Source organism: Chelon labrosus (assembly GCF_963514085.1).
Source record: "Chelon labrosus genome assembly, chromosome: 23".
Taxonomy (NCBI): Eukaryota; Metazoa; Chordata; class Actinopteri; order Mugiliformes; family Mugilidae; genus Chelon; species Chelon labrosus.
The window spans coordinates 10,819,406-10,847,250 of record NC_140356.1 but is presented as its reverse complement, the minus strand read 5'-3'; the positions used below and the strand labels follow the sequence as shown (position 1 = coordinate 10,847,250).

Genomic DNA, 27,845 nt, shown 5'->3' with positions numbered 1-27,845 from the left:
TGCAGCGGATTTCGTCCACGGTCTTTAAAATGGGGGATTTTTGTACACCAGACAAATTGAGTTAAATGAAACCGTAGCTTCACAAGTGCCTGTCTGATGTTTTTTTTTCACTTTTTAATACTACGGAGAAATGCACATGACACATAGGGTAGGAGAGCTGAGAAGGAGAACAGGGAAAAGAAAATGGAGGTCAGGAGAGAGGGGAGAGTGTGAAAAAGTGAATAAAGAGAGGATGAACTGTGACAGAAGTAGAGGAAAAGGGAATTATATGGTAAAAAGAAAATTACAGGGGCATGTCTACAACATTTTTTTTATACTGTGATTAAGGGAACTTGTAGCCCTAAAAGCTTGCAGCTCTAACTCGGGAACAGGATAGTGGAAAGGACAGAGGATAACATGTAAAAAAAAAAAAAGGCAGTGAACAAAAAAGAATAAATCAGAAAGACTTGGGATGGTTTCTAAGAAATAAACAGACATAAGAGACAGATGGACATCATTGATTAGTCTTCCACATCCCAGGATTCCAGCAATCTGACGTGGATCGTTGTCGAAGCAACAATGCAATCGCGGCACCGACTGAGTTGTAATTCTTCCCCATTCACTGCCGACTAATCAGCCTCTGCCAGCTCACCATCCATCACCCTGTTGGGCTATGTGTGTGTGTGTGTGTTGCTGCGTGGACGGGAGTGTGTTTGGAAAAGGTGGGATGTGAAAGGACATGCGGATGATATAAGTAGATTTCCACGCACGCCTGGTTGCAATTATGGAGTTCGACTTATTAGTAGCGAGGCAGAACGTAGTAAGAATCCCACACTTGGTTCGTCAGCCAGCGATCAGCTCACCAGCTCGCCAGCTCTGCCAGGTGGAAGACAACAGGACTAGAGTGTGTCTGTGCTCAGAGCTGTGCTTCACACCTGGTCTCATCCTGCTTAAGAGTCACCTAGCAGTATTGTGTGAATTTACCCCGGCAATCAGTCTGAATCTAGGTCCTGAGAGAGTATTGGTCAGTTGTCCAGGGACAATAGAACAATGGGTCCATTAAAGAGAGAGGGAGGGAGGTCTAGTTGTCCCCAAGGGTGTAAGTGTGGAAAATATAATACGTCAGGTGTATTTATTATAATTGTTTGTAGTGAACCCTTTGTAGAGTACTTAAATCTGCCATGTTTTGACACTGAGAGCGGTTTTGAAGATTAATGCTATAGACCAACGTGTTAAAAATTACATTTCAGGAAGAACAGTCTTTGACACTCCAGCACTGGCTTCATTTTTCAGGTTGCCTCTAGGTTCTAAAAATTGCCCACAAGATTGCTTGCAGTCATCATAAGGTGTAGCTACAACAAATGTGTATCTAATGCTGAGATAATGGTCGCCTCCAACTCAGACCTCTTGCTGATCCTATGGGAAGACGTTGGGTCAAATTCAAGTACATTTTACTTCCACATTGGTGTCTGTAATTCCATATAATATGAACATGTCTTTTACTGTGTAACACAAAAAAATGCACTTCCTTATGGACTGAGGGCCTCATTGTGTAGTTAACTGAAAGGACAGTTTAAAACAACAAGGCCAGAATTGAGAAGTTGCTCATCTTTCTGGTTTGCTAAACGGAGTTAATGACTAGCTATCTGCCTGACAAGCTGCTTCACTTATTTGCAAATGTGTTTGTGATGTGACATGATAATTGCCACGTTGCTTGATGGAATATTGTGTTTATTACAAGTTTGCAGTCGGCCCACTGGCTAAACTACTTTGTTTTTAAGTGTTCATTAACATGATTTGACTATCATATAGTGAACCAACTAAATAGCCTATTAGTTTAACTGTCTTTTTACCAACTTGCTGACACAGACTGCGGTCTATCTGCAATTATGGAGTGGGGGGAAAAAAACCAAAGAAAATATATGAAAGATCACAAAGGTCCCACAGAACTTATTCTTCAAGTGACGCGGATGCACAGTAACAGCTATTTTGGAGTCTCTCTGCTATTGTTACAGTTGTATATTGTGCCACATTTCAATTAACTACTTTACTCTGTAATGAATGATACTTCAGAAGTCTGTAAAATTATCAATGGATGAATTCCTAAAAGACGCTCTGCAAGTGTTTGTGTCAATCGAGCCTCTGCTCAGACACCCAATATAGAGGGAACTGCAGATAAATAGCTGTAGGATGCACTGATGATTACTTCATTGTCTGTCTCTGGCTTCTTCCCATGTAATGTGAAGAGTTCTTGTCTCGGTTATGAAAGAACTGACATGAACTGCACGGACAATGATCATCTGATTGCCGAAGCCAGTCCATTGCACAAGGCCTTAGAGATGATTATTCTCATGGACGGTTTTAAGAATAAACAAAGATCTGGAGTTCATGCCTTGTTTGTTTCAAATGCAGTCAAATAGCCGTGCTGTTTCATTGCTCACGAGTTTCTGTATTGGCTCAGATTGTTGACATTTTGTGTATGGCGGGGTGGTAATTTCCTCTGACGTCATTAATGGTGTGTAGCAAGGTAGCAGGCAGTCACACTGGGCAAATCCCTATAAATCGCCTGCTGTATGTAGATTGTTCTTCCATTTGCATTAGGATTACTGAGGGCAGTAAATGCGTCAACATCATACTTTATTGTTCACAGCATCTCTAATGGTTATTATTCCATTTCGTTTTCATGGCTTGTGTTCGGCCTTCCCTCATTCGTTTGCTGAGTGAAAACAAGGAGTCTACATCTCTCTGCACATTTGCATCAGCATACAGTGGTTTAGAAGTGATCAGGAGAGGCTGACGAACATCAAAGATAAATTCTGCTTTGATCACTGACTGTAAATCTAATTTTCTACAAATGATGCTCGAAGCTTAAAGCCACTAAGCTACGTTAAGCCCTTTCCTAAAGTCATCCAAGTGACAGTTTATATAATGGTAAAACTGTTTTTTTCTTCCAGATGCAATAAAAGAGGATTGAATTTAGATGAGAGAAAGTGACGCTCACCTAAACTCACGTGAAATAAGCTTTAATTAGCACCTATCTCCGTTTGAATACACTCATCATTCTGTCTGAGATAATCTGGTCGAAACTTTTTACAACATTTAGCACCGAACACCTTTATTCTTTTACTTGTGAATGTGTGTGGTGATATATACTGTACGCAGGGTTATGTTTTATGCATGCTAAATGATTTAACCCCTTGTCTGAATCCCCAAACGACCACCATTTTTTAAAAGAAATGCCCCAGAGAACACTGAGGTTATAGAACTGAACACGGCGGTACTTGTCATTTATTTTAACGGTGACCTCAGTGGCTTCTACAGACACAAATGACACTTAAATGGGGGTTTAAGTTGTGCAGACAGATTCCTACTCCCTGAAAACACAAAACGTGCACATGCACAAATCAAAACAGCACACAGACATAAAACACACATACCTTCTTGTATGAACACACATATTTGCACACGTATTCATATTTAAAATCAGATTTAAAACACATGCCCTAAAATAAACTGCAAAAACTCACACAGACAAGCACACGTCTACTGTATGTGTACCGACTGGTGAAGTAATATTGCTGAAATTACTTTGGGGGTTTAGAAGCAACTGGCTGGGGTTTTTTTTTTTTTTTTTTTCTCAGACACCAAACAGGAACAGAGAGTAGGGGCCACACACGCAAATACTCCCATTTCTCTTCCTCTTTCTGTACGTCTGTCTGCCAAGCACCCTCTCCAGCTCCGTCATAAGGGAATATGAGCAGTTCTCACCTCTGTCAAGAAAACCAACGAAGCTGAAACAGACACTACACATCTAACGGAAGGAGGAGATCAACATATATCAGGCATTTCACCATGGCAAGCGTCCTAACGTACAAGAGGCTGACGTTTACTATGTAGATTTGAAAACTGCAAATACACCGATAAGACATAAGATTATGACCACTTTACTAATATTGTGTAGGTCTTCCTTGTGCCCTTCTGAGGGTGTCCTATGGTGTCTGGCAACAGAATGTTGTTAGTGGGGGTCTTCGGGTCCCATGGGTTGAGTAGAGGGGCCTCTGTGGACCAGGCTTGTTCCAGTGCATCTCACAGATACTTGATCAGTTTGGGATCTAGTGAATTTGGAGGCCAGATCAACACCTTGTGCTGTTCTTCATGTTTTTTTGAGTTGTTCCTAAACCGTTTTTGTGTGTGTGTACCTGTGTCAGGCTGCATCCTATCGGGGATGGCTGCTCCCATCAAGGAGTGTCATTGCTATGGGGTGGGGGTGCCTGGTCTGGTCTAGGTGGGTAGTATATGTCTAAGTAACATCCACTCGAATGCCAGGTCCAAAAGTTTCCCAGCATAACACTGAATTGTCACAAGATGGTCAGTGTTATTCATTGATGATTTATTATTCGTGGTACAAGGCCTTAAAATCTGATGTGTTACATACTTCACAACATCAAAACTGCTTTATATTTATTCTTTCATTGTTCGACTAACCACTGAGATGTAGCTAAAAGTGTCAAAGTGGGATTACAGGTCGAAGAAAGCATTGTAGGCTACCCTGGAGTTCTCTGGGAATCAGCGGGTAATTTAGAAGTTTTATTGGGGCGGCTGGGGGAAACTGCTAAAAATGGCCATTCCAGCTGGATGAGATGAAATTCACGGGGCTGCTCAGGTAATAATTACCATTTCTAGATGTCCTCTGGCAATACTAACGCAATCCACAGAGGGCTGTTAGCTCCTAATAGATATGGTCAATTCCACCCAAGTGAGAGATTGGCAACATAAGGCCAACATCATCTAGATTATAATAGAAACCGGAGACTTTAAAAGATGTTAATGACCTCTTCAAGATAATCAATGTCTTAGAGAGAAATAACACAAACCATTTTCAACAAGGCAAGGAGCACAAACAATGTATTCCAAGCTTCATTCTTAGCAATGCCGTGGACAAACCTTCACACAGACTGACATAAAGGTTTATTGCCAGACCCAACAATATAAACAACTCTAAAGCAACTTAGAGTTTCAGACAACAAAGACAGCTTCACCTTGAGATGAAAACCAAGGCTGGTGTAATTAGTTACAAATGGATGGGTTGATGTTTGTGCTCCCTGTCTGTGTGTGTGTGTGTGTGTCTGTGTGTGTGTGGTGATGAATAGTATCAGTCTTAAGTTGTGAGGGGAGTGTAATCAAGGACAAGAAACGGAGAGCTAATTCGACCCGAGGGACATACGTTGTCAGCTGAGTGAGTGTTTCTGTGCTTCTTCTTTTTCTTGAGCGTTTGTGGGGTTTTTGTGAGTCTGTGTGTGCGTCTCCGTGTTAGAGAACTTTCAATTCATACAATTCAATTCATAGTTGTAAAATATATCAATGTCTTTGTGTCGCAGCTTAAAAAGTTCATTAAGTATCACATTACATATAATTATATTCAGAATTCATGCTGTAATGTAGGATAATCCAATTTATTTTTTAAGATCACTGTATTACACTATATAAGAAAGTGCCGCAAGAGTTACTAATTCATATGAGTACCCTCATGAATACTAATGTATACATTATTTTTAATGACTTTCCAACATGAGTGTGGTCTAAAAATACAACATCCATGTATATAAATAGATGTACAACACGAATAAAAGGCCTCACGGTGCATTTCAACTAATGTATGATTCCTCTTCCAGTAACAAGACTTGGATAATGACAAGGACCACCTCCATTGTGGAGGGCAAGAGTGGACTGAAGACGAACTAAAGAGCCAAAGCTAAGCAAAAAGGCAGAAGATTAGTGTAGAGCCAGAGAACTAATTAAATGAATCTGGAGATAAACGTTTAATTATTTTCTCTCGGCCCTTTTCTCCTGCTCATTTCCTTCCCTTCTTCATTACTGGCTTTTCTGTAGAGCGCCCAGTGTCAGAGGGAGGTGACTGTTCTGAGCCAGTGCATTCAGTTCACACACACACATATACTTTCTTTCTCACACTCCTTCACTAACAGGTTCAACTACACTCATACAGATTCACCCACAACCTCTCTTCTACCTCACACACATCCACTCCGTCTGCAGTGTGTCTGAATGTAGATGTGGTAGTTTTAATCCCAGTTGGATTCCATGGGGAGGTGAGGAAGGGTACTGGAAGGAGAAAGCCCCGTGACTTGATTTAGAAGATGTCTTCTGTAAGACAATTCCACCTCTTCTTTTATAGTAGATATATCCATAGGTTCCAAGCAAAGCCTAAAATTAAACACTACCAGGCTGAGCCATCTTCAGCCTCTTTGGGAGAGTTTTAACATACGTCTCATCAGGGAATCATTGTCACAAAAAGCAGGTTTCTCACAGCGAGCTAAGATGTAAGATTTCATGCATATTTTACCACCACAAAGGGAACTATATCCACATTCAGTGGCCCCTGAAACCAAATAAATCTCCCCCAAAATCGGCCTTTACATTATTTGTTCATTAACCTTTGTTCAGTGGCCTACATCGGTTTATTGTCTACAAAAGCAAAAAACGCTGCTTTATGCACCCAGTTTGCGAACAGTTACTAATGATGAGTAAACACGTTCGGCCCGTGCTCACTGAGCCGTGTTTGTTACTAGTTCTGCATGACTGAAAAAGCCATGGCCCGGGGTGACAACACACAGACTGCATATGCTGTAAAAGTCACGGTGGATGTACTTCAGGATGTAGGCATGGATGGGCAAACTGCAAAAATGTTTAACATTTACACGCAGGACAATGAAACTTTTAAAGTGAACGCACTGAACAAAAGATATTAGTGAAACATCCAAGTATTTGTCATCTACATAGACGAATAAACAAGACTAAAGCCAGGCTACCGGTGTTGCTCAATGATTTTAGTATGTTCACAATCTAAGTTTAATGTTTCGTTTCAAACGTGGCATTCACAGTTAGGGCCCCACGGTTGTGGAATGATCTGCCCTGAGGAAATCAGGTCAGCTGACTCTGTGATCTCCTTTAACCCTCTGAAGTCGACAGATGCGCTGGCACATCCAAATCACATGACCAATTTAAGACAACATAGCAGCAACACGCAGTCTCACCGAGTCTCCGTTTCAACTTGTGTAGAAAGTGCTAACTTCAAACTATATACCAGTTTTTAAATTGTGTTGATAGGCCGAGTAAAACTAGACTTATTAGAAATAATTTACACCAGGCTTTTTCCTGAATACTGTCATCATGTATTTGGTGCAGGACGAAATGGTGAAAAGGAAAACTCTAGCAAGCGGACACCCTCTTACCTATTGGTGGAAAAATGCATCACATCAACCCACATTATATGACAATGGTTGCTAAGGAAGAGGGAAACGTTGTGGGAGTGACGTTATATATAGTCTACGAAGGGATGGCGGCGAAAGAAAGAAGCGAGTTTTGAGATTTGAGGAGAGATTTGTGACGTTTAGACATTATTTATTGTGACGCCTGATAGTTTTGTAAATGGCTGTAAATAGTTGTACAAAAAATCCCTGATGCATTTCCTGCTTTTTAATGTAAACAGTTGTAAATAACTGTTTGCTAAATAATTGTTTGTTAAATTTGTTTGTTAAAGCTTTACAGTTTAGATTTGCATTCTAAGTTATAAAAATAGTTCGTTAAGCATGGTTTTGGTTTTCACTGTCAAAAATCGAAGTTTAAAGTCACACGTTAGGTTGTGCTGAAAAGAATGATACCAAACAAGGCAACTTAAACAGTTTTTAAGATGAAATAAAACCAAAAGTAGTCAAAACCGGCCAATTATAATATAGACCTCAGAGGGTTAAATCTCTCCTTAAAAGATACTTTTATCCGAGAGCCTTTTCTAGTTTTAATTGCGTTCTTAATTGAGTTTGTAATTGTGTTTTGCATGTTTTATTGTTGTAATTGCTGTTTTTTAATCTGTGTTTTATGCGTCTGTTTTTAAAACTGCAATTTTCTATCCCTTTGTAATGTTGATTTGAAAACAGTTTCTATAAGGAAACATCTTACAGCTTTAGATACAATACAAGAAGTTAGAGAAGTAAAAGACCTTAAGGCTGCAGAGCAATGTTGTCTACATGCTCTATAAGTCTGCTGTGATATTTGGGAAGTAGCTGAAGAAAGGCTCACACAGATTATCAAGACAGTTCCCATTCCCCTTTAAGATTCAGCTCAATTGATCCATGGGCACCACTTAAAAGGTTTCCACATGCCACTGGTTAACAGCTGGGGGTCTGGACTTAATCCACTGACATAAAACACATCTTCTTAGGAATGAAAGAAGTTTGTTCAGTAGTTTCCGCTGAACACTTGTTAAAGAGAGCCCATCACCTTAATGATTCAACAAAAACAAGCTTGGGTTCATTTTTGAGCGTTTTTCTTAAAAATTAAGTCGAGTTCCATAGAGACTTTTTTCCAAAACTTACACATCAGAAGGCATTTCAAAATACTATTTAAGTACGGTTCAAGTTATGTTTTAGACGAGGGAATGTCTGGAAACAAAGTATTAGACTGATTTTGTGTTATTCTCAGTGCTTCACCACCATGTTTCCTCCAAAACCTCCATCACCAGCCCCCTCTCATATTCTTAATTCTGCCATTATTGACTGTATTGCGAGAGTATGACTAAACTCATTGTTTAGTAGAATGAATGGTGCTGTCCTGTCCATGCAAAACACTTAATTCTGACAAAACGATTTTTTTAGGCTCTTGAGAAACGCCACTTTTCATGTGAAGCTGCCTGTATTAGGGCACAGTGTTCTGCATAAAATCATATCCAATATTAAGCCAATTTAGACCACTGTATTTATTTCTGGCAGAAATTTCTGATTTCCCTGGCGTCCTCTGACTAGTGTTTGGCCTCCCTTGTGCTACATCATTTAAAAGTCTTTTGAACTTTCCCTGTTTTGAAGATAAAACACATTTGGTTTCAAGTTTTTTGGAACAGTAATAATTTGTCAGTTCACTTATAATCCTGAGGCGTTCGTCATATTGAAAAATGCCTCTACTCCCTCTAGGAGGGAAAGCTTGGTTTTGAGTGATTGCAGGGTTGATGGCAAATTTTTCCTTCCAGTGAACTTTACAGTATTTCTCCATACTTAGAAAGAGGAAATTATTATTTCAACATCAGAACGAAGCACAGCTACACAACGGAGCAAAGACAAGAATCGACAATGGCAGCAATCAATACGAACCTCCCTCCTACCTAGAATCAAGGAAGTGCCTCAATCAGCCTGATACAGTAAATGCACGGCAGGCCCGGCTGCAAAACAAAATGTTAGTCCACATGTCTCTTTTAGCAGCTGCGGCAACCAATGCTTGACAAATGTGGAAATCGATTTTTCCGTTTCAGAGAAAATATACTTTTTGATCCTCCAAAGGAGCCTGCGAGAGGCGGGGTACACCCTGGACAGGTCACCAGTCTATCTCGGGGCTAACACAGAGAGACAGACAGACATTCACACTCATATGCACACCTAATTTAGAATCACCATTTAACCTAACGAGCATGTCTTTGGACGGTGGGAGGAAGCAGGAGTACCTGGAGAGAACCCACGCAACATGCAAACTTTCCCCAAAATTTCATCGCTGCAGTGCTTTTATCATAGTTTGCTATAAAGCTTGAAAAGTTGGCAAAACATCTATGGTGGAGATAAAAGCGAGCACTGAAATATTGCCCTTAGTCAAGAAAATCTACATAGAGCACCAGTTTTTGAACAACTCCATCAAAACCTATAAAGTACTGTAGATGTCAGAGTTAGAGTTATAATCCCTGGGATCAAATTCTAAAAAGCAGTTCTAGCTAGAGCGACATAAGGTCGGATAAAATATTTATGTAGGTGTTTCTGCTAAAGAAACTAAATGGCCCGTGCTAAAATCTACGCCTTCAGATCTGATAAAACTGCCTTCAGGTTATAACAGACGGCTAAACCCCTGACAGTCTCTGAATGATATTAAGTTGTTCTGACCAAATGCCAACTCTCCCTACACTACCGCAGCAACCACCTATGTTATGGTTGTTGCAAAAAAAGGGTTATTCTGAGGGCGTGGAAAAAAGTCTGAACCATCTTGTTTTAAAATATTATCAAATATTTTAGCATTTAGAGCCCTTTTATTGATAATACTAAGGCGGAAGTGAACAATGCCAGCATATGAACTGTCTGGAACAGTGTTTTAAAAAAAAAAAAAATGCATTCAGGTGATGAATTTGAATTTGTTTTTGATGTTTAAATTAAGTTGAACTGAATTATTCAGGTGTTTATGGGGTGGATCTCCACTTGGATAACTTTATGGTTTATTTCAATGCAGTGATGATCATGTAGTGGATCCATGTAGGTTGGTGTGTCTAACACAACATCCAGTGTTTGTGTTCATTCACTGCTGTAACATCAAATAGTTATTTCCAGTTTTCCCTAAAGCAGTTCTTTTGAAACTAAAAGATTTTGCTGACTGTCGTGTGGATTTGGCTGAAAAATTAGGTGGGCAGAACTCCTCCTGGGAGTGGCACAACACTGCAGCTGTGCAGCAGCAGTCGGGACAAGTAGGACATGTTTAGTTTCCACGACTGCATTGGAGAAGTAAATATTTAACTCTCTCTGCGTGTTAAATAAGAGACGGCACAAGGCAAGTACGGAGAATCATGACTTAGCACAATTAAACGGGCTCAGCAACTAGCAGCCTAGCACACGTGCACGGTAACCCCTTGACTTATGCTAACGAGATTTTGAGAACTTATTCTGAAACTTTGTGGCGATTAATATGCCTGCACACATCTTTCCTCACATACACAGTCACGAATCATCAGTGAACGATTACGCACCAATTAATATGGATGTTTGGTATCAGTATGCAGAGTGCCTTGTAAGCTGCAATCATTACACTGCAATCACAAAATAATCACCTAGAAATTCCCCGTGGCTCTGTGTGTTTGTGTGCCTAAAGACGTCCACCTGTGTCAACATATATTTGTCTGTGTGCATGTGTGTGTGTGTTTTTTATTTAGTTTTTTTTTTTCCAATGGCAAGAAGTGCTGCGCATCCATATTAGGATGCCTATTATTATTCGGTTGCCGTCTCCTCTTCCTTGTCCCATTATCCTGCTATTCTGTCTCTCTCCATCTATTTTTCACACTCTACAGTTCGATTCACAACTATAGTACATAAACATACACTAACACACTATGAACTCGCCCTCCTCTGTCACCTTTTCCTCTCCTCTCCTCGGTCTGCTTCTTCATCATTGTTTTGTCTGCTCTGCAATCCCTTCATCTTCTCGGTTCTGCTCACATCTTCGGGGCTGCAGAGTAAACAACTGACTGACTGCCGTCACAGCACACTTACACTTAGAGATACACTGCGCTGACCCCCGCAACACAAACACACACACATTGCTGAGGACTGCTTTATGCTTAACAGCGGCGCGTTCAGACACACACATTGATCTGACACCACGAAAAAATATCTATGTGCTGACTGCCACAGCATCCTGCCCTGGGCAAGCTGGCTCCAAACACACACCGAGACAAAGATGGACAGATAAGACAGCAGCGCAGACGTACACAGAGCTGTCATTTCTGCATCAGCACACAAACAATAAAGAAAAAAAGAAAAAGCAATGGAGAAGAAGACCTTAGTTAAGGAGTGATAAAAATAGAAACAATCACTCGGCTGATGTTCTCTCAAATGGATTTTTAGCGCCTCTTCATCTCTGTCAGTCTGTAAATATTTGTCGGCGTCCAACGTGATGTTTTCAATAAACATTTGAGACATAAACAGGGAAACCAACAGCATTTTGATCTGTCAACATCGCTTAGAGGATTTCATCAAGTGATCTGAGGCCAACTTGATGCTCTCAGGACCACAGGGACCGTGCTTTTAAGTCACATCAAAACAGACAAGGGATCCGTCTCTCTGTGTTTCGCTCCCTTCCTGCATCTCTGTCAATCTCATTTACTCTAGTGTATTGCATTCTCATTTCTCCTCCTACTCCATCATCCAATAAAGTAGAATTATTTTTATTATTTACATTTATTAGTTATCCTATTGCCTGCTAACCCTGATAATCAAAGAGCAGTCTGAACTTTTTTTATGAAAGTTAAATTGCCAAATTCCTTTTAACTTTTAAAAAGGAACAATTAATAGCATCCTAATGGGAATCATCTAAAACTGGCATAAGATGTACATGACCCAAGACAGGATGGCTCTGTAGTGGATCATAAAAACCACCCAGGGTATAATTTGTGACCATCTAACCAAAAGATAATATCCACCGAGGCAACAACTTATTGATCTACGCAGTTCTGAGCAGTTTCTTCCCTCGATTCATTCTCTACGTTCCACCACAAAAATACTTACTTACTCATACATTTTAATGATGAATCATTAATTTTTAACTTTTGTTGTTGTTGTTTTTTGGAGCAGCCTAAAGGGACTACCATCTGGAAATTCATAATATAATCTTTGCATCATGATAATTAAACTGAATCTTGAATATTGAATCTCAACTCCCTGCCATCTGTAGTCTGACGAGCAAGAACGACGAGTGGGGAAACACGTATTTATATATAATAGATCTCTTTTTTTATTTTATTTTTTTAACAAGAGTAGATTTTGGCCTGGCTGAAGTGGAATCCAAAACTCTGAAGCTGTGATGATAAATTCACTCTTAGCTAGTCACATCTCGGGTCCCATCCCTCGAAAACAGCTGTGCCACTTAAAAGTGATGCATGCCGACAACAGTTGAACAAAAGGAAGGAGGCTTCGCCAGGAAATCCAATTAGTTGTCTGAGGAGTGTAGAGAGGGGGCTACCTGAAATAACAGTTCACTTGAAACACCTCAAATCTGCAGTCTTAGGCATAGACGGTGTGGGTTTTTATTTAACTCGTACAGTTGTGACAGAAATGAACTAAAAAGACGGCATCTATTTAATTAGAAAGTTGGAAATAAATAGTACACAGGAATAAAGACATTATATTCTATTCTAATACTTGTTATGTTGGGGGTTTTTTTTCAGCATAAAAGATATTTCGAACAAAATTCAAACTACTTGCTTTGCATCTCATCGTAATTCCCTATTGGTTTAAACCTCACATCCCACCTGTGCACTGTAATAATACTAAATACAGCACATAGTTCAAGGTAAAGAAAATCAAAGAGTGCTTCATAACATATAGTTTGTGGTGCCGGTTTATTTTTTTTTCTTCGTCGTCCATCTGTATGTCGTCAAAGTTTTTAATTATACGTTCACAGCGTGTTCAGCCAATTCCCAGACAAACTATGAAGGGAATATTTTTGACACCAAAATTATATTTAAACAAGAGCTTGCACAACTCTTAAATGTGATGTGTATATAGAGCTAAAGAGAAAGATGAGGAGAAGGCTGTACTTGTCATTCACACGTTTGATACAGACACGGTCTCAGTTCACAGGCTGAATCTACAGCCTGCAATTTTACTGAAGAGTGCATTTCCTCTGAAAGTTCCCCTGGAGATTTAAACAACAGGTCTCTACTTTTATTCTTGCTATAGTGCTCCTAAAATTGCAGGCTGAAGCCAGTTATTATGTACCATACACCAAAGTGCACTATGAACACCATATCATAGTTATTGTAGCCTAATGGTGGATGAGAAGCAGCTAACTTGCCTCCAAACAGTTGTTCCGATATTGTAGCTCTCCGCTGTGCTGTCTCTCAAGTCTCTCTAAATAACAATTTTTTCTGGATTGGCAGACGAGCAAATATTGTGTAAAAGTGTGAAGCATCACCCAGACAGAGTTGTACACTTTTACCATTGAAAGTGGAAGAAACTCTGCTGATCATAGTTCTCCTTATAATGCACACAACACGGTCTCGTGTATGCGATACCACATGAGATAGTATCAGCCAAAAAAGGAAAAGGCAACACCTACCGGTTTCTCTGGAAATCTGGACAAAGGCCTCCACTCCGCTCTCTCCGTAGTTGCCCTCCGAGGCGAGCGTGGACACGTAGTTCCACTCCATCGCCGTGACGATGTCCATCATGGCCTGGGCCTGGTAGGAGTCCGGTGGCACCACGCGCGAGAAGAAGTCATAGCGAGTGTTGTCGCTCAGCTCAGGGGCCGTGGAGGCGTAGCTGATCTGGGGGATCTGGAAAAGAAAAGAACACTTTGAGGAAAAACGAGACAAGTAGGAATGAGTAGTGCTAGAATTAACTTTATTTAAGGGTTCGTCTGAATTTTAGAATGATAACCGTTTTAATAATTTGCCTGGATAATGAAGGAAAAGTCTTAAATGTTAGAATTAAGTGCAGTGATAGGCAGAGTTATAGGTTCAGAGATGTGAAAGAAAAAATGAACAGATGACGGACAGCTATGGAAGCAATAGCGGTAAATAATTGGGAGTGTGAATATGGAATAACACAGAAACGTAACACAAAGTTAAGCATCTGATGCAAAGCCTTGTCATTTTTAACACTGGTGTCACGGATGACAGATTAAGGGTAGAGAGAAGATTTGATGCAGCAGGCCAGACACAGAAGAGACAGCGGGGACCAGACAGGAGGACAGACAGAAAGAGAAAAAAAAAAACGCACAACAAAGAGATCGGAGGGGGGCGGAGAGACAAAGAGGCTGACAGAATGACAGAAGACACGCACACACGCGGCGCTAGTGATAGGTGGCGTAACAGGCCGAAGGTGTTCGATGGCTGACAGGCAGATTGATTTTTCGCCTGACGGAGGGGGACAGCCAGGGAAGACCCTGTACTTGCAAACATTCACAAACACACGCACACACAGACGTTGGGCAGACGTCTCATTGGCATTCATTGGAGGTACGACTTAACTGTCAATCTCGACTTAAAACGTAAGGTCTGTCAGCTGTCTGTCTCCCACTAACACACATACACACACACAAACGTACAAACGTCTACGTCTGCTGAACACAGTGAAACCAGTCGGTGCTGCGTGAAGAGATTTAACGCGGTGTGTCTGGGAGTGTGTGACTGGAATGTTTCTCAGACCCATCACTCACTGTCTTTATTCCATCTGAGCGTCATCTGAAATCCCTGCCACCCCTCCGTCCACGCTTTTCTTCACCTTTTTTTAAAAAGGTCAAGGATCTGTTTCGTAGGATTTCATTGTTCTCCGATGGCACTGAAGCACGGCTGTAAGCAGGCGTAATTAGCTTTGATTTTCAACACTTTGCTCTGTTGCTTCGGGAACTTGTTAACAAAGAAGACTGTATTGGATTTTCCAGCGCAGCAGCAATAACAAAAATTCATTCTTAACCCGGAGCAGTACCCATTCACCTCTAATAGAAGTAATAAGACAGAGCAGTGTTTTGAGTATGTTTTACTTCCACGACAGCAATCAATGCACAACACTAAATGCAAGGAGTTTTACACTATGGTATGTCATTTTGGAACAAAAGCCTTTTGTTCTTGTGTTTTTCTGTTGTTTAATACCTTCCCATTTGTCTCTGAACTTGGTGGGAGTTCATGTTTGGGACATGTCAGCACTGTTAATGGTTTCTTCTTCCAGGGGAATACATCTAGATACTCTAATAAACTTCAGGATGTGCATGTATAATTCATAGAGGACAGAGATAAACAAAATCAAAGCTTGGCCAACAGAGGGAAACACCAGGAGAAACAATTTGTGTTTGTGGCTCTGCACAGTATCTATATCTGAACTTATGTGTGTGTGCCGTTTCAATCGTCCTTTTACTTTCTGTGTACATTTAAAAGGGTGAATATCCATTTCAAAGAGAAATGAAAGCACGGCTGCAGGAGTATGAGATATTTGTCTGTTTACATCAGCCATGGGAAAGAAATCACGTGTCCTGGGCAAACCTGATACTTTGATCTTTTGTTATTTCACTCTAGAGCTTGGAAATGGACAGATGCAGAAACAAATACACACTTATATGCGTATGCAGCAAAGTCCCTTTTGTCATATGGCCCAAGTCATTAACTGGGTAAGAAAGGGAAAGTCAAGATGGAAGAAGGTAGTCAGAGAGGGAGAGTCATTGACATCCAATATAGTCAGAGCTGCAGGCACAGACCCAACACACACCTGTGTTATCTGAAATGAGCCTTTCTGCAGACATTTACATCGATCAGCCACAATATTAAAACCACCGACAGGAGAAGTGAATAACCTTGACCATCTTGGGATAATACAATTTTTTCTGCTGGGAAACTTTTGGACCTAGACATGTAGCACCCACCCAGACCAGACCAGGCACCCCCACCCCATAGCAATGACACTCCTTGAAAATGCTTTAGGAACAACTAAAAAAAAAAACATGAAGAACAGCACAAAGTGTTGACTTGGCCTCCAAATTCACTAGATCCCAAACTCATCAAGTATCTGTAGGATGCACTGGAGCAGGCCTGATCCATAGAGACCCCTCCCCTCCAACCCACAGGACCCAGAGGCCCCTACTATTAACAATCTGTTCCCAGACACCACAGGACACCCTCAGAAGGCCCATGCCCATTCTCTGATGAGTCACAACTGTTTTGGAGGCACAATATTAGAAAGGTGGTCATAATATTATGCCTGATCAGTGTATACACATCCATAGATGTGTGATGCAGATACACACAAAAACCTACTGATATAATGTCATGCGACATTAGAGCATTGTAAATAATTCACGCGCCGTTAGTTGCCAAGGACTCGGGTCTCTTTCAAAGCAAGTGGAGCTGGAGTTGGAGTTCGAGGCGGGAAATTAACAGCTTGGTTCCCCCCACATGGCTGGGGAAGAAGATTATGCCTCCAATCCCCTTAATTCCATTTGCTCTAATGAATACGTGTGTGTGTGTGTGAGCGTATGGGAGAGAGGAGAGAGGGAAATACAAGAGCGTGTGTGTGATTAAATGCAAAAGCCTATATATAGGCGGATGTGTGGTTTCAATTAACACTTTCTCACTCTGGATTAAAGGATTGATACATATATTTGCAGTCGATGTATAATGTGCTGACGATATATATATTTAGTGCTCGTTCACATCCCTAGAGCCATGCCACTGGCTCAAAGGATGGCAGTGTGCATCACTTTGGATAACATATCATTAACAATTCCTCGAGGGGATGCCACGAAACTTTGGACAGACACTCAAGACAGTTCCACGTTTAATTAGCTCCTGACTTGGTAATTGAAGTCTAAAAAAAAAAAGCCTGATTTGTTTTTCTAAACTAAATGAAGCTTAGGCCAAAGTTCAATGAGAAAGATCTCCTCCTCGCAACCTGTTCTCCTCTGGTGACTGTAGGCTATTGTTTTATTTCCTTATTTCTGCCATTTTCCCACACTGTCAAAATCAGTCAAATTTTAACGTCACTACTTTCATCTGATGAACCATTTGTCCGCCTTCTTTGAAACCACTCATTCCCGCGTCTCTGTGCTTTACGTTCATTGCCACTTGTCCGCAAGCTGACTACTGCACGACCCTCCTCCTCCCCATCCCAAAAAGTGGGATATGGAAAGGTGCCAAGTGCAGTTACAGCAACTGGTGGGAAGTTAAAACAACAAAATGGAATCAAAATGGAAAAAGGAAAGCACCTCCAACTTATCTAGTCGCATCAAAGACAAAGGTGCTGATCTGTACACAGAACATTATTGATGCTTGTCAAATTGCAAAAGACACAACCATCTGAAAAGGTTATCTTGGTTAGTTCTAATACTCATAAAAGAAAGCACTGCTGCTCATAATGTTAATGATGGTGATTAATGATAAGTCAAAAAATAAGATTTGTGTTGTGAATTTGTGTGTACAGTGGCTTGTTAGATTACTTTTGTGTATCAAAAACTATGAAATTTCAGTGGTACTGGTACCGACCACCACTAGAACAGAATTTTGAGATATCTAGAGTTGCGTATTTTGTTGGCTTATAATAAGAGGCATGTTGAATCTTTAATCCTCTGTTCCCGAGGCTCTCTGGATTACCAGAATTCTACTATGCATGAAAAGTAAAGGCTTACATCAATGTAGTGCTCACCCTCCTTGCAGCCACTACTCCTAACAGAGCCAAAAGGTCTCTGAACCAGCACTTAGTCCCAACATCTCTCAAATAAACCCTCATTAGAAGCCTAAACTCTCCCCTGGAACAAACTAATCTGTTTGTTGTAGTTTGTTTGCAATTGAAAAGCTATTTTAACAACAAAGATTTCGAATCTACATGCTTTTGTTTAAGTATAGGATTGATCAGTGTAAACATGGAACAAACTTCTCTCAGCCATGAACATAACAGATTCATTCTGATTGAACTGTTTTTACCTCTAAGCAAAGACTATCGAGAGAGAACAAGCTGAAATGTTTTCCCTCCATGACGACAATCAATCAACGAACACCAGCGGACACAGTCCCATTTTTCTGTTTGGATGAAACTTTGATCTAAGTACACCTTTAAAAGCCACACGTTTTTTCACTAGTATTTTCTGAGCAAACTCTGGGGGAGTGAAACCAATATAAACCAATAACCTAGAACTTCTGCCACTATAGACAGTTAGGCCCGCCCAGTCTCTTCTTTAATGGCTTTGGCGATAGAGGGGAACTGTTTCATTCCTCACAATAGATCAGACTGAATCCCACAGGGAGCTGAGCAGATAACTAACAGCCAGATTTGAACCTTAACAGACCTAATGATCCAGGCCAGTGGCTTTTTGTGTGTGTCTTTCCAGCTGGGGGACAAAAATCACACAGGAGTTGTACTCATCCTCACAGAGAAACCAAGAGGTGGGAACATTTTGAATAAATTACGCTAGAGATGGATGAAAATTTATCTAGCAGGACTTCTAAATGGTGCCAGAAACTGTGCTTTCAAGGTAAAATAAATGAATGGCTAAAAATGACCTTTTAAATGCCACTTGAAAAGGGTATTGGGCTGGACGATATATCAACTTATTTGATTGATTTGGGTTTTAGTTTTTGAACAAAGTGAAAAATGCCTGCATAGCAAAATACAATTAGTACTTTCTTTGTTACCACCAAAACACTAGAGAGTTCTCTGCAGCAATATAGTCGGTTAGAGAGTTTCCTCTACGCCGCCAGTTCTATTGCCGATACGCAACAAGCTTTCGTAATGGCAGCCGCTGAAGATGGCGAAATAATACCAAATAGTTGTGGTCATGCTACTTTGGTGATTTAGAAATGGTTCAGTTTTGCAGTAGTAGTAGTATAACATAGAACAGTTTGCAAAAAGTCTATTAAAACTAAACATAGCAGCAGAAGAATCCTTGAACTACTACGAGACTGATGCTAGCTCCCGACAAGCATCAATCCAACGACTAAAACGGTAGCAAGCTTTAGATGCCTCTTTTTCCAGTGTCACCACTTATGTTAAAGTGGTGCCCAGTTACATAACCAGTGTATGATTACATAGCTTCTGTTTTGTCCTAAGTCCAATGTCTCGAAAAGTCAAAAAAGGTCTAAAGTCGAAATGGAATTTCTCATTTGGTAGCATAAAAAAACTAGAGACCTTTGTGATGAACAAAACTTTAACATCCTCTCATTGTGAATGTTCCTTCATTGCCATGCAGAGGCACTCTATTTTATTTAAAACTGTTTTTTTTTTTTTTTTTTAACAAATAATGCCCAATGAAACCCCAGCTGCCTTTTTATTATTTTTCTTGTTTGTTGATATATTACACTCGCTAAATAGTTTTAATAAAAACATAATTTCTAAATTATACTTTGACTTTGACACGTAGACCAGAAAAAAATCCATTAAATTGTGAATCACCCATAACACTAACACACTAATTGAGATTTTATGCCTTGGCCATATTGCCCAGTCCTACTTTCGGTCTAAATATTCTCCTAAAAATATATCCTAGCATTGCTCGTGTCATGTGGAGACCTAACGGAACCGCGATTACGACCTAAAGTGGCCCTTGTGTGTGTTTGTGTATGTGTGTGTCTGGCGGTAATGGAGCTGTCGGGGGCCAGAGTCTGAGCATTAGGTTGATAGATGGCAGTGGTATAAAGCTAATTAACCCCAGTCCGTTACACACATATACAGCTCCTCTGTCTCTCACGCACACACACACACACAAACAACATGCTGTCAGAGAGAGGACTGAATACATCGTTGAATGTCCACACACGGTTACAGTAACAGGGTCATTGTGAGTAAGGTGTAGGGTCAATGGTGGTAATTAAATTAATTAAACACACGATCACCTATCTGTTTAATCCCGTTTTAAATGCGCCCACTAATCAATACTGCGTCGAGACAAACTGTAAAATATATGTAGCCACGATAACAAAGCTGCAAAGTTTAGGCAAGGTTTCTTTGCCGACTGAGGAATGAATGATAAATCAGATATTGGAAACCTGAAGAAGGAAAGCACACATACTGTATATTGATCCGACTGCCTGGGGCCCTGGTTTGGAGTTGGTCTGGAGAGTTGTTTACTTGCTCAAAATCTGACTCAGCCCTCAGACATGGTCTCTGTTTAATAAGGACAGGACTGGCACAGTGGGAGCTAATTTACCTGGAAGAAGACTACTGGGGCTGAAACTTGGGCGTCTCTCGACCCCGTCTAACTCTGTTGTTTCTGTCCAGGGCCATCTGTCTCTATTTATCTTCTCACGATTTGTCCCTCCGTGTCTGTCATTCTGTCGTTTATCGTCCAAATCTAGTCTGATTTCTCAGGGGTCTTGAGTTTAACAGAAGTACAACTGTGTTTCATCGCCGCAGATGTAAGATTTGATCGAATCTCCTACACATCTCCTACTCCGTCACCTAGTACACTGGAGTGTCAGAAAAGTTCATGAAGAAAAACTACTTTGATGGAAACACGGCTTTTGCATCAATGTGAGTGTGGACAGATGGTTGTAGCCAAACATGTTGTGGCTGGTGTGATCCCATTCAGACACTTACTTTGATAAATTAAAAATAATCAGAAAAAGAACATCTGCACTACAAATAAAGAAACATCATGTTGATCAAACACGTGCACTGAGTCGGGAAGAGCACAAAGAGATGCGATGGCACAGAGACACAAAGAGAAAGACAGAACCACTCCATTCTATCTCAGATCATTGTTACTCTCTCAGGATCAGAAATTTAATTGCTACTAAACAACACTGATACTCACTTCAGTGTCTGGCTTTTACCCCGTGTATGCTCTCTACATCACATGAAATTCAAACTAGAATAACAGCCAGTAATTTGTTTGTTTACATGCAAATAAAGTTAAAGTAGACGAGATGAAAGAAAGAAAGAAAGAGAGTAAAATTCTTCATGGGGGAGCACACAGAGGAAAAGAGAAAAGCATAAGTCAGGGGCAACGAGCAAGAGGCATGGTGAGGGAAATGATGACAGAGAAACATTTGCGATCCAATCTAAAATATCTAAAAGACAAAGGCAGGGAGGGAGAGGAGTGAAAGAATAGAAGAAGCTGGTTGAAGAAAAAAGGAGATAATTGATAAGAAATAACAAACAGAGGCAGGAGGCAAAGCGATGCACATTTGTAGGAAAATGCAAAACAAGGAAGCAAAAAAACTGAAACGAGGAGAGTGTTTAAAAAGACGAGAGATTTCAGAAAGAAAAAAAAGAGTTGACATTGATGGAAGATCACAAAGGGAGTGAGAAATTCTGCTGAATGCAAATGAACAGAAGTGACAAAGATGAAAAAAGAAAAAGCCAAACTAAAATAACAGAACAGGACAAGGAGTCACTGGACTCCATTTAACCCCTTGTGTCTACGTTTGTCATTAAGTTCTTGAGTAAAATAACAAAAACTGGACTGTGTGCAAACTTGCTGTTGTCGTCACAGAAACAGGTCTACCCCTCGTCATGTCAACGTCACATAAACCTAAGCCTCTCTTGAAGAGAAGAACTAAATCAATGGTTCTCTTACCTCTTAGCTAACACTGAGTTTTTCTGGGAGTATAAGCGAGACTCTGAATTAATGGCCCAATGAGCCATTAATTCCCTGGAGCTTTTTAGTGGCAGACTGTAGCAGAGAAGGTGTTCGTCTTATGGTGGGAATCCCCTGCCTTGGAAATTATCCAGCTCGACCACCTCAGAGTTTCCTGCTTCAATTCAGAGTTGGTTATTCAGTAGCAATCTGCCCACTAAAAATGTATCAGGCAATATTTAGCATCAACTGCTAGGACCTTTTATCAAACGGTGCTTTTCGACTTCAGAAATATTTTTCACAGGTTCTATACCCCTGTTTGTGCTTGGACTACAGGAAATGAGAACATTCTTTGCACTTCATTATTTAGATCCTACTGGATGGACATGGGCCTTCAGAGGGGGTCCTGTGGTGTCTGGCAACAGAATGTGTCCTATGGGTTGAGGAGAGGGGCCTCTGTGGATCGGGCTTGTTCCAGTGCATCCCACAGATGCTTGATCAGTTTGGGATCTAGGGAATTTGGAGGCCAGGTCAACACCTTGTGCTGTTTCTCATGTTTTTTTTTTAGTTGTCCCTAAACCGTTTTTTGTGTGTGCCTCTGTCAGGCTGCATCCTGCTGGGGATGGCTGCTGCCATCAAGGAGTGTCATTGCTATGGGGTGGGGGTGCCTTGTCTGGTCTAGGTGGACGGTACATGTCTAAGTAACATTCACACAAATGCCAGGTCCAAAGGTTTCCCAGCAGAACAGGGAATCGTCACAAGATGGTCAATGTTATTTACTTCTCCTGCTAGTGGTTTTAATGTTGAGGCTGATTGGTGTAAATGCACTAAAATGTTAAACTTTCATAAAGCACAAAATACTCTTAACTGCAGCCTTTAAGAAATGGGACAAAACACTGAGAAACAGACCAACATTGAAGTCAGGGCTATTTTAAGCCCTTATGCAATGTTGTTGTATGTCGAATGAAACTAAGTGACACTATTACACAAACTAAAAAGCCCCAGGGATCCCCAATGGGTAATTACGTTCAGGGAGTCCCAAAAAACTATTTGATCCAGTTTGGCTCTTTTCTTCTTATATCTGGGTCTCTTGTGTTCACATTTACAATGCAACAATATTTGGTGCTTTTTTTACATGTGGAAATGGTATTTAGATGATGTAGACAAAAGTAAATGGTACACATAAAATGCTATATTAATGCCTCAAAAAAAGAGATGAGGATGAAAAATATCTACAGACTCATTTGTTAAACATTTGATCAGTGTCTAGATCCATCAATAACTCAAATTAAAAAAGCCAGAAAGCCACAGCCTGTTCTCTGACCTTGTAGAATCCTCTGTATTCCTGATGGAAAATTAAGTAATTGCAGGATTTGTAAAACCAGTTATTAGTTTAATGTGGCCTTTGTGTGAAATTTGCACCAAGAATCTGCAATCAGGAATCATGAGTGACTTCTAATTGAGATAAGGGCAGGATAACTTGCAGAAATCACCTTGGAGACTAGATGAAGAGCTGGATTAGTTGCAGGCATTGACTGATTATGGATCCACTTCAGGAAAGGTTAACCCATTCAACCCCTCCATCTTAGAATTAGCTAGTTTAATTTTTTAAATAATATTACCATTACGCTGTAGAAATGTAGTACATAACTGTGCTACTAATATCTGCCAAGCGTTCATGGAATGTGTGAGTGGTAATTCAGGTAGCTGGCACCCCAATAACACATTCATTACCGAGTCACATTCTGTTCGGCCTCAGCAAGCGGGGACATGTACATGCACAAATACAGCGTGGAAGCTAAAATTGAACCCTTCTTACCCCTGCGGTTCTTACACGCCCAGGGTGACAATGAATTAACCACGGTGACACAGAAAGCTCTGCTCGAGAGGCAGGAGCTGCAATACAGACCCATCGCCTCAGTTAATTTAAATTTTAAGAGGAACCTTATTAAAGACCGCAGTTAGGTCAGAAAGATTTACAATTGCAGCGACGAGTCTCTGTCTGCTGCTGGGAGAAGGTCAGAGGACTGGCTGGAGGACAGGGTATGACAGGTTATTGAGGTGCGGTGGTGGCGGTGACACTATCGGTACAGTGTCACATATGCATATAAACGCTCACACGAAAACACAAAGTCGCAGTATTGGAGAGATAATGATTTTTTTGCGGCTTGGAATGAGACGCATGATGCAAGTTTCACTTTTAATATCTGTGCACACCCACACACTTTTTTACACACACACTAACTGCCAATATCAGAGAGGCGAGGACGGCCAGAGGGCCCGAGGCCAGGGACCCGAGGCTACTGCCTTTAATATATCTCAGTCAATACATCATCACTTTCTTTTACACACACACACACACACACCTTTACTGCCCTGGATCACACATTTTGAAACACAAACGCCCATCTGTCCTTACCCAACTATGAATACAGATCTCGTCATGATACACATAAATTATAGCAGGAAACAAAGTTGAGCTGTTTAAGTTTAGTCTAGGAAACTGACATAAATAGAGGACAAATAACCTGATGATTAAATCTGATTAAATCTCGACAGTTAAGAAGAAAGCCTCCTTATGACGCTCATTATCTGGTGTCTGTTATTACTTCAGGAAATTAAATCGGTATGGGGTAGTCACTGCTGTCTACTTATAATTAAATCAAGTTATAACTTTTAGGGCAATTCTGTGAGAAGGAAAATATGCAATAGGTTTGATTATGCATCTTATCTAGTGAACCAAAACAATCTAATGTGTCCCTCATTTACATCTGTTAAGAGAGGAGGAGACTAGAAGCAAGATGGCCTCAAAAGATGATGGAATTTTATTGAAAACTCAACTGAGGCATTGACCAAAAGGAAACACTGATGCAGATGATCGACATATGGCGCTAACTAAACATGTTGATAGCTAGCGTGGAGCATCAGGTGAACCCAGATGAAGTGGCAGCAGCGAAACCAGCCAACACTTGGCAATCCATAAAACGGCACTAGGTCTATCAGTGAACCAAAAGAAAAGTGGAGGACTTGTCTGTTCTGCTTACTGCACACAGGAAGGGAAAAACACAAGACAGTTACCGAAACCTTGAATGTCCACTAGTGACCAACTGTCAGCTACAAAGCAATGGGCATATCGGTTTATATACAAAAAATAGCTTATGTTTTCTTTCTCAGCCTCTCAAAACACACATGTGAGGTCTGAAGTTCCTCTAAGTTCTTGCGCTACGCCGCTTCTTTGCCACAGTCCACTGTTTCCCATATTTGCCATAGTCTGCGCCTGTTATTTGAATAATATATTCCGCCACCAGCTGCAACGCTTCAGCAACTTAAATCCCGTGTGCGGTGACACACAAACACCCACACACACTCACACAGGAGGAAGGCACCAGACTACTTGATCCAAGCCAGCCACCTGCAGCTTCTCCTCTCTGTTTTGTCTCTCCCTGCAGCTACACAAAAGTGCTACCCAGCAGTGCTGCATTGAGAGTTTTGTGCTAGATGGCGCTTGTGTGTATGCGTGTGTGTGTGTGTGTAGGCAGATGCGTGTGTCGACATGAGCGCCTGACACCTGCCAGCATTCATTCTCAGTGTTCCTGCATGCATACCTGTGTCACACTGTGCGGCTGTAGCCGCAAATGTCACAAAGTCCTCAAACCACACAAAAGAAAAGTCAAACTTGCATACATTTCATGTTCTTTTTAAATTCACAAATATGAGCAGAGGACAGACGCACACAAAGAAAACAACTGTAGGCATACACACACGGATCAGTTTCAAAAAGGGTATTCCCGACATCAAACTCATTAGGCATAAATTCCCATTGTAATACATGTAAATGAGCCTCATACATCACGCATTATGCCAGCAGAGCTGCACAAAAAGCATTTCAAATCAGTTTAATGAAAAACAACTTAGCAGCAAATTAGTAGCTAGAAAGTCTTTAAAAACCATTTGAGCGCGCATGTTCGGGTCATAAAAAACCCTTAATGTAAACTCAGCAAGTGCAGCCATCATCTTCACGAAGCAATGGGCACTATCCACCAAGAAAGCATCCAAAAGGTGCCTTTGTAAATATCCTGTGGAAACCAGGACTCCCAGATTGTATGTGTATGGGTGTGTTTTGATTTATTCTTGTGTGTGAGCTTGTAACCCTTCACAAGAGACCCACCATCATCTCAGCAAGAGGCCACTTCAGTCATGTTTTGCATCAGCATCAAACTGCATTCGTATGTGAGTGCATATCATTGAAATCAATTAACAGCTGCCCTCATCTCATAACAGTATCACTGGGATTTTCAACATGAAACTTCATGTACCGCACACCCACACATATTGAACATGTTTCATAAACAAACTGGTGTTAGCATGAGTCTTGGGTCATTCAATAATAAGATGGTAGTTCTAAGTATAGGCGTGAACCCACCGAGGATGCACTGAGGACGCACTGAGATGTAAACCCTCAGACTAGGAGGTGGTCTGAGCTGCAAATGACCACATTCTTTTAACACAATGCAACCTTGGTCACACCGACACACCATCAACTTAACTGATTCTGCATTACCATTCAGTTCTCTATTATACACTAAAAGTATTCACTCACCCGTCCAAATAATTGAATTCAGGTGCTCCAATCACTTCCATGGCCACAGGTGTATAAAATCAAACACCTAGACATGCAGACCGCTTCTTTTGTGAAAGAACGGGTCGCTCTCAGGAGCTCAGTGGATTCCAGCGTGGTACTGTGATAGGACTCCACCTGTGCAATAAGTCCAGTCGTGAGATTTCCTCGCTACTAATTATTCCAGAGTCCAGTATCAGTGGTATCATAACAAAGTGGAAGCGATCGGGAACGAAGTGGCAGGCCACGTAAAATGACAGGGTGGGGTCAGTGGATGCTGAGGCGCATAGTACGCAGAAGTCACCAACTTTCTGCAGAGTCAATCGCTACAGACCTCCAAGCTTCATGTGGCCTTCAGATTAGCTCAAGAACAGTGCGTAGAGAGCTTCATGAATGGGTTTCCATGGCCAAGGAGCTGCATCCAAGCCATATATCACCAAGTGCAATGCAAAGCGTTGGATGCAGTGGTGTAAAGCACGCCGCCACTGGACTCTAGAGCAGTGGAGACGCATTCTCTGGAGTGACGGATCGTGCTTCTCCATCTGGCAATCTGATGGACGAATCTGGGTTTGGCGGCTGCCAGGAGAATGGTACTTGTCTGACTGCATTGTGCCAAGTGGGAAGTTTGGTGGAGGGGGGATTATGGTGTGTGGTTGTTTTTCAGGAGTTGGGCTTGGCCCCTTAGTTCCAAAGAAAGGAACTCTGAATGATTCAGCATACCAAGAGATTTTGGTCAATTCCATGCACCCAACTTTGTGGGAACAGTTTGGAAATGGCCCCTTCCTGTTCCAACATGACTGTGCACCAGTGCACAAAGCAAGGTCCTTAAAGACATGGATGAGTGAGTTTGATGTGGAGGAACTTGACTGGCCTGCACAGAGTCCTGACCTCAACCTGATAGAACACCTTTGGGATGAATTTGAGCGAAGACTGCCAGGTCTTCTCGTCGAACATTAGTGTCTGACCTCACAAATGCGCTTCTGAGTTGAGGCTGTTACAGCTTCAAAGGGTGGGTCAACGTAATATTAAGCCCTATGGATTAAGAATGGGATGTCACTTAAATTCATACGCCTGTAAATGCAGATGAGCAAATACTTTTGGCAATATAGCATTTTTACACTTCTTGCTTTGAAATAATTGGACGTGAGGCTAGGAGATAATTAAATCGTAAATGGTCATGTTGCCATGCAGCACACGTACCCCATAACACAAAACTTTTGTAAAAAAGCGGTAATAGTTGTCCAACTGTTTTCACAATGTTCCAGACAACTTTGTAAATGATTAGTTGTTTTATTTCCGTATAGAGAATAGAACTGAGATCCGATCACAAGTAGCACAAGTGTTTAAGATGGACAACAAACAGTCATAGTCAGCATATATGTAATAATGTAATAATTTAGAGGGGAGCATTTACTTCCTCCCACCTTGTCTGCAGTAG

General features: G+C 41.0%; 1 protein-coding gene across 2 annotated transcripts in view; it reads right to left on the bottom strand.

Moving 5' to 3' along the window:
• The window catches only part of grm8a (glutamate receptor, metabotropic 8a), a 132,275-nt gene extending 118,224 nt beyond the window's left edge, over positions 1-14,051 (bottom strand). Inside the window, exon 1 of one of the 2 annotated variants that reach the window (XM_084573554.1) lies at positions 13,849-14,051. In XM_084573554.1, the coding sequence (XP_084429680.1) occupies positions 13,849-13,960 (112 nt within the window). In that variant the 5' untranslated portion in view covers positions 13,961-14,051. The remainder of the gene's footprint in view (positions 1-13,848) is intronic. The other variant, XM_084573555.1, reaches the window with a different exon arrangement.
• Between the last annotated feature and the right edge of the window lie 13,794 nt (positions 14,052-27,845).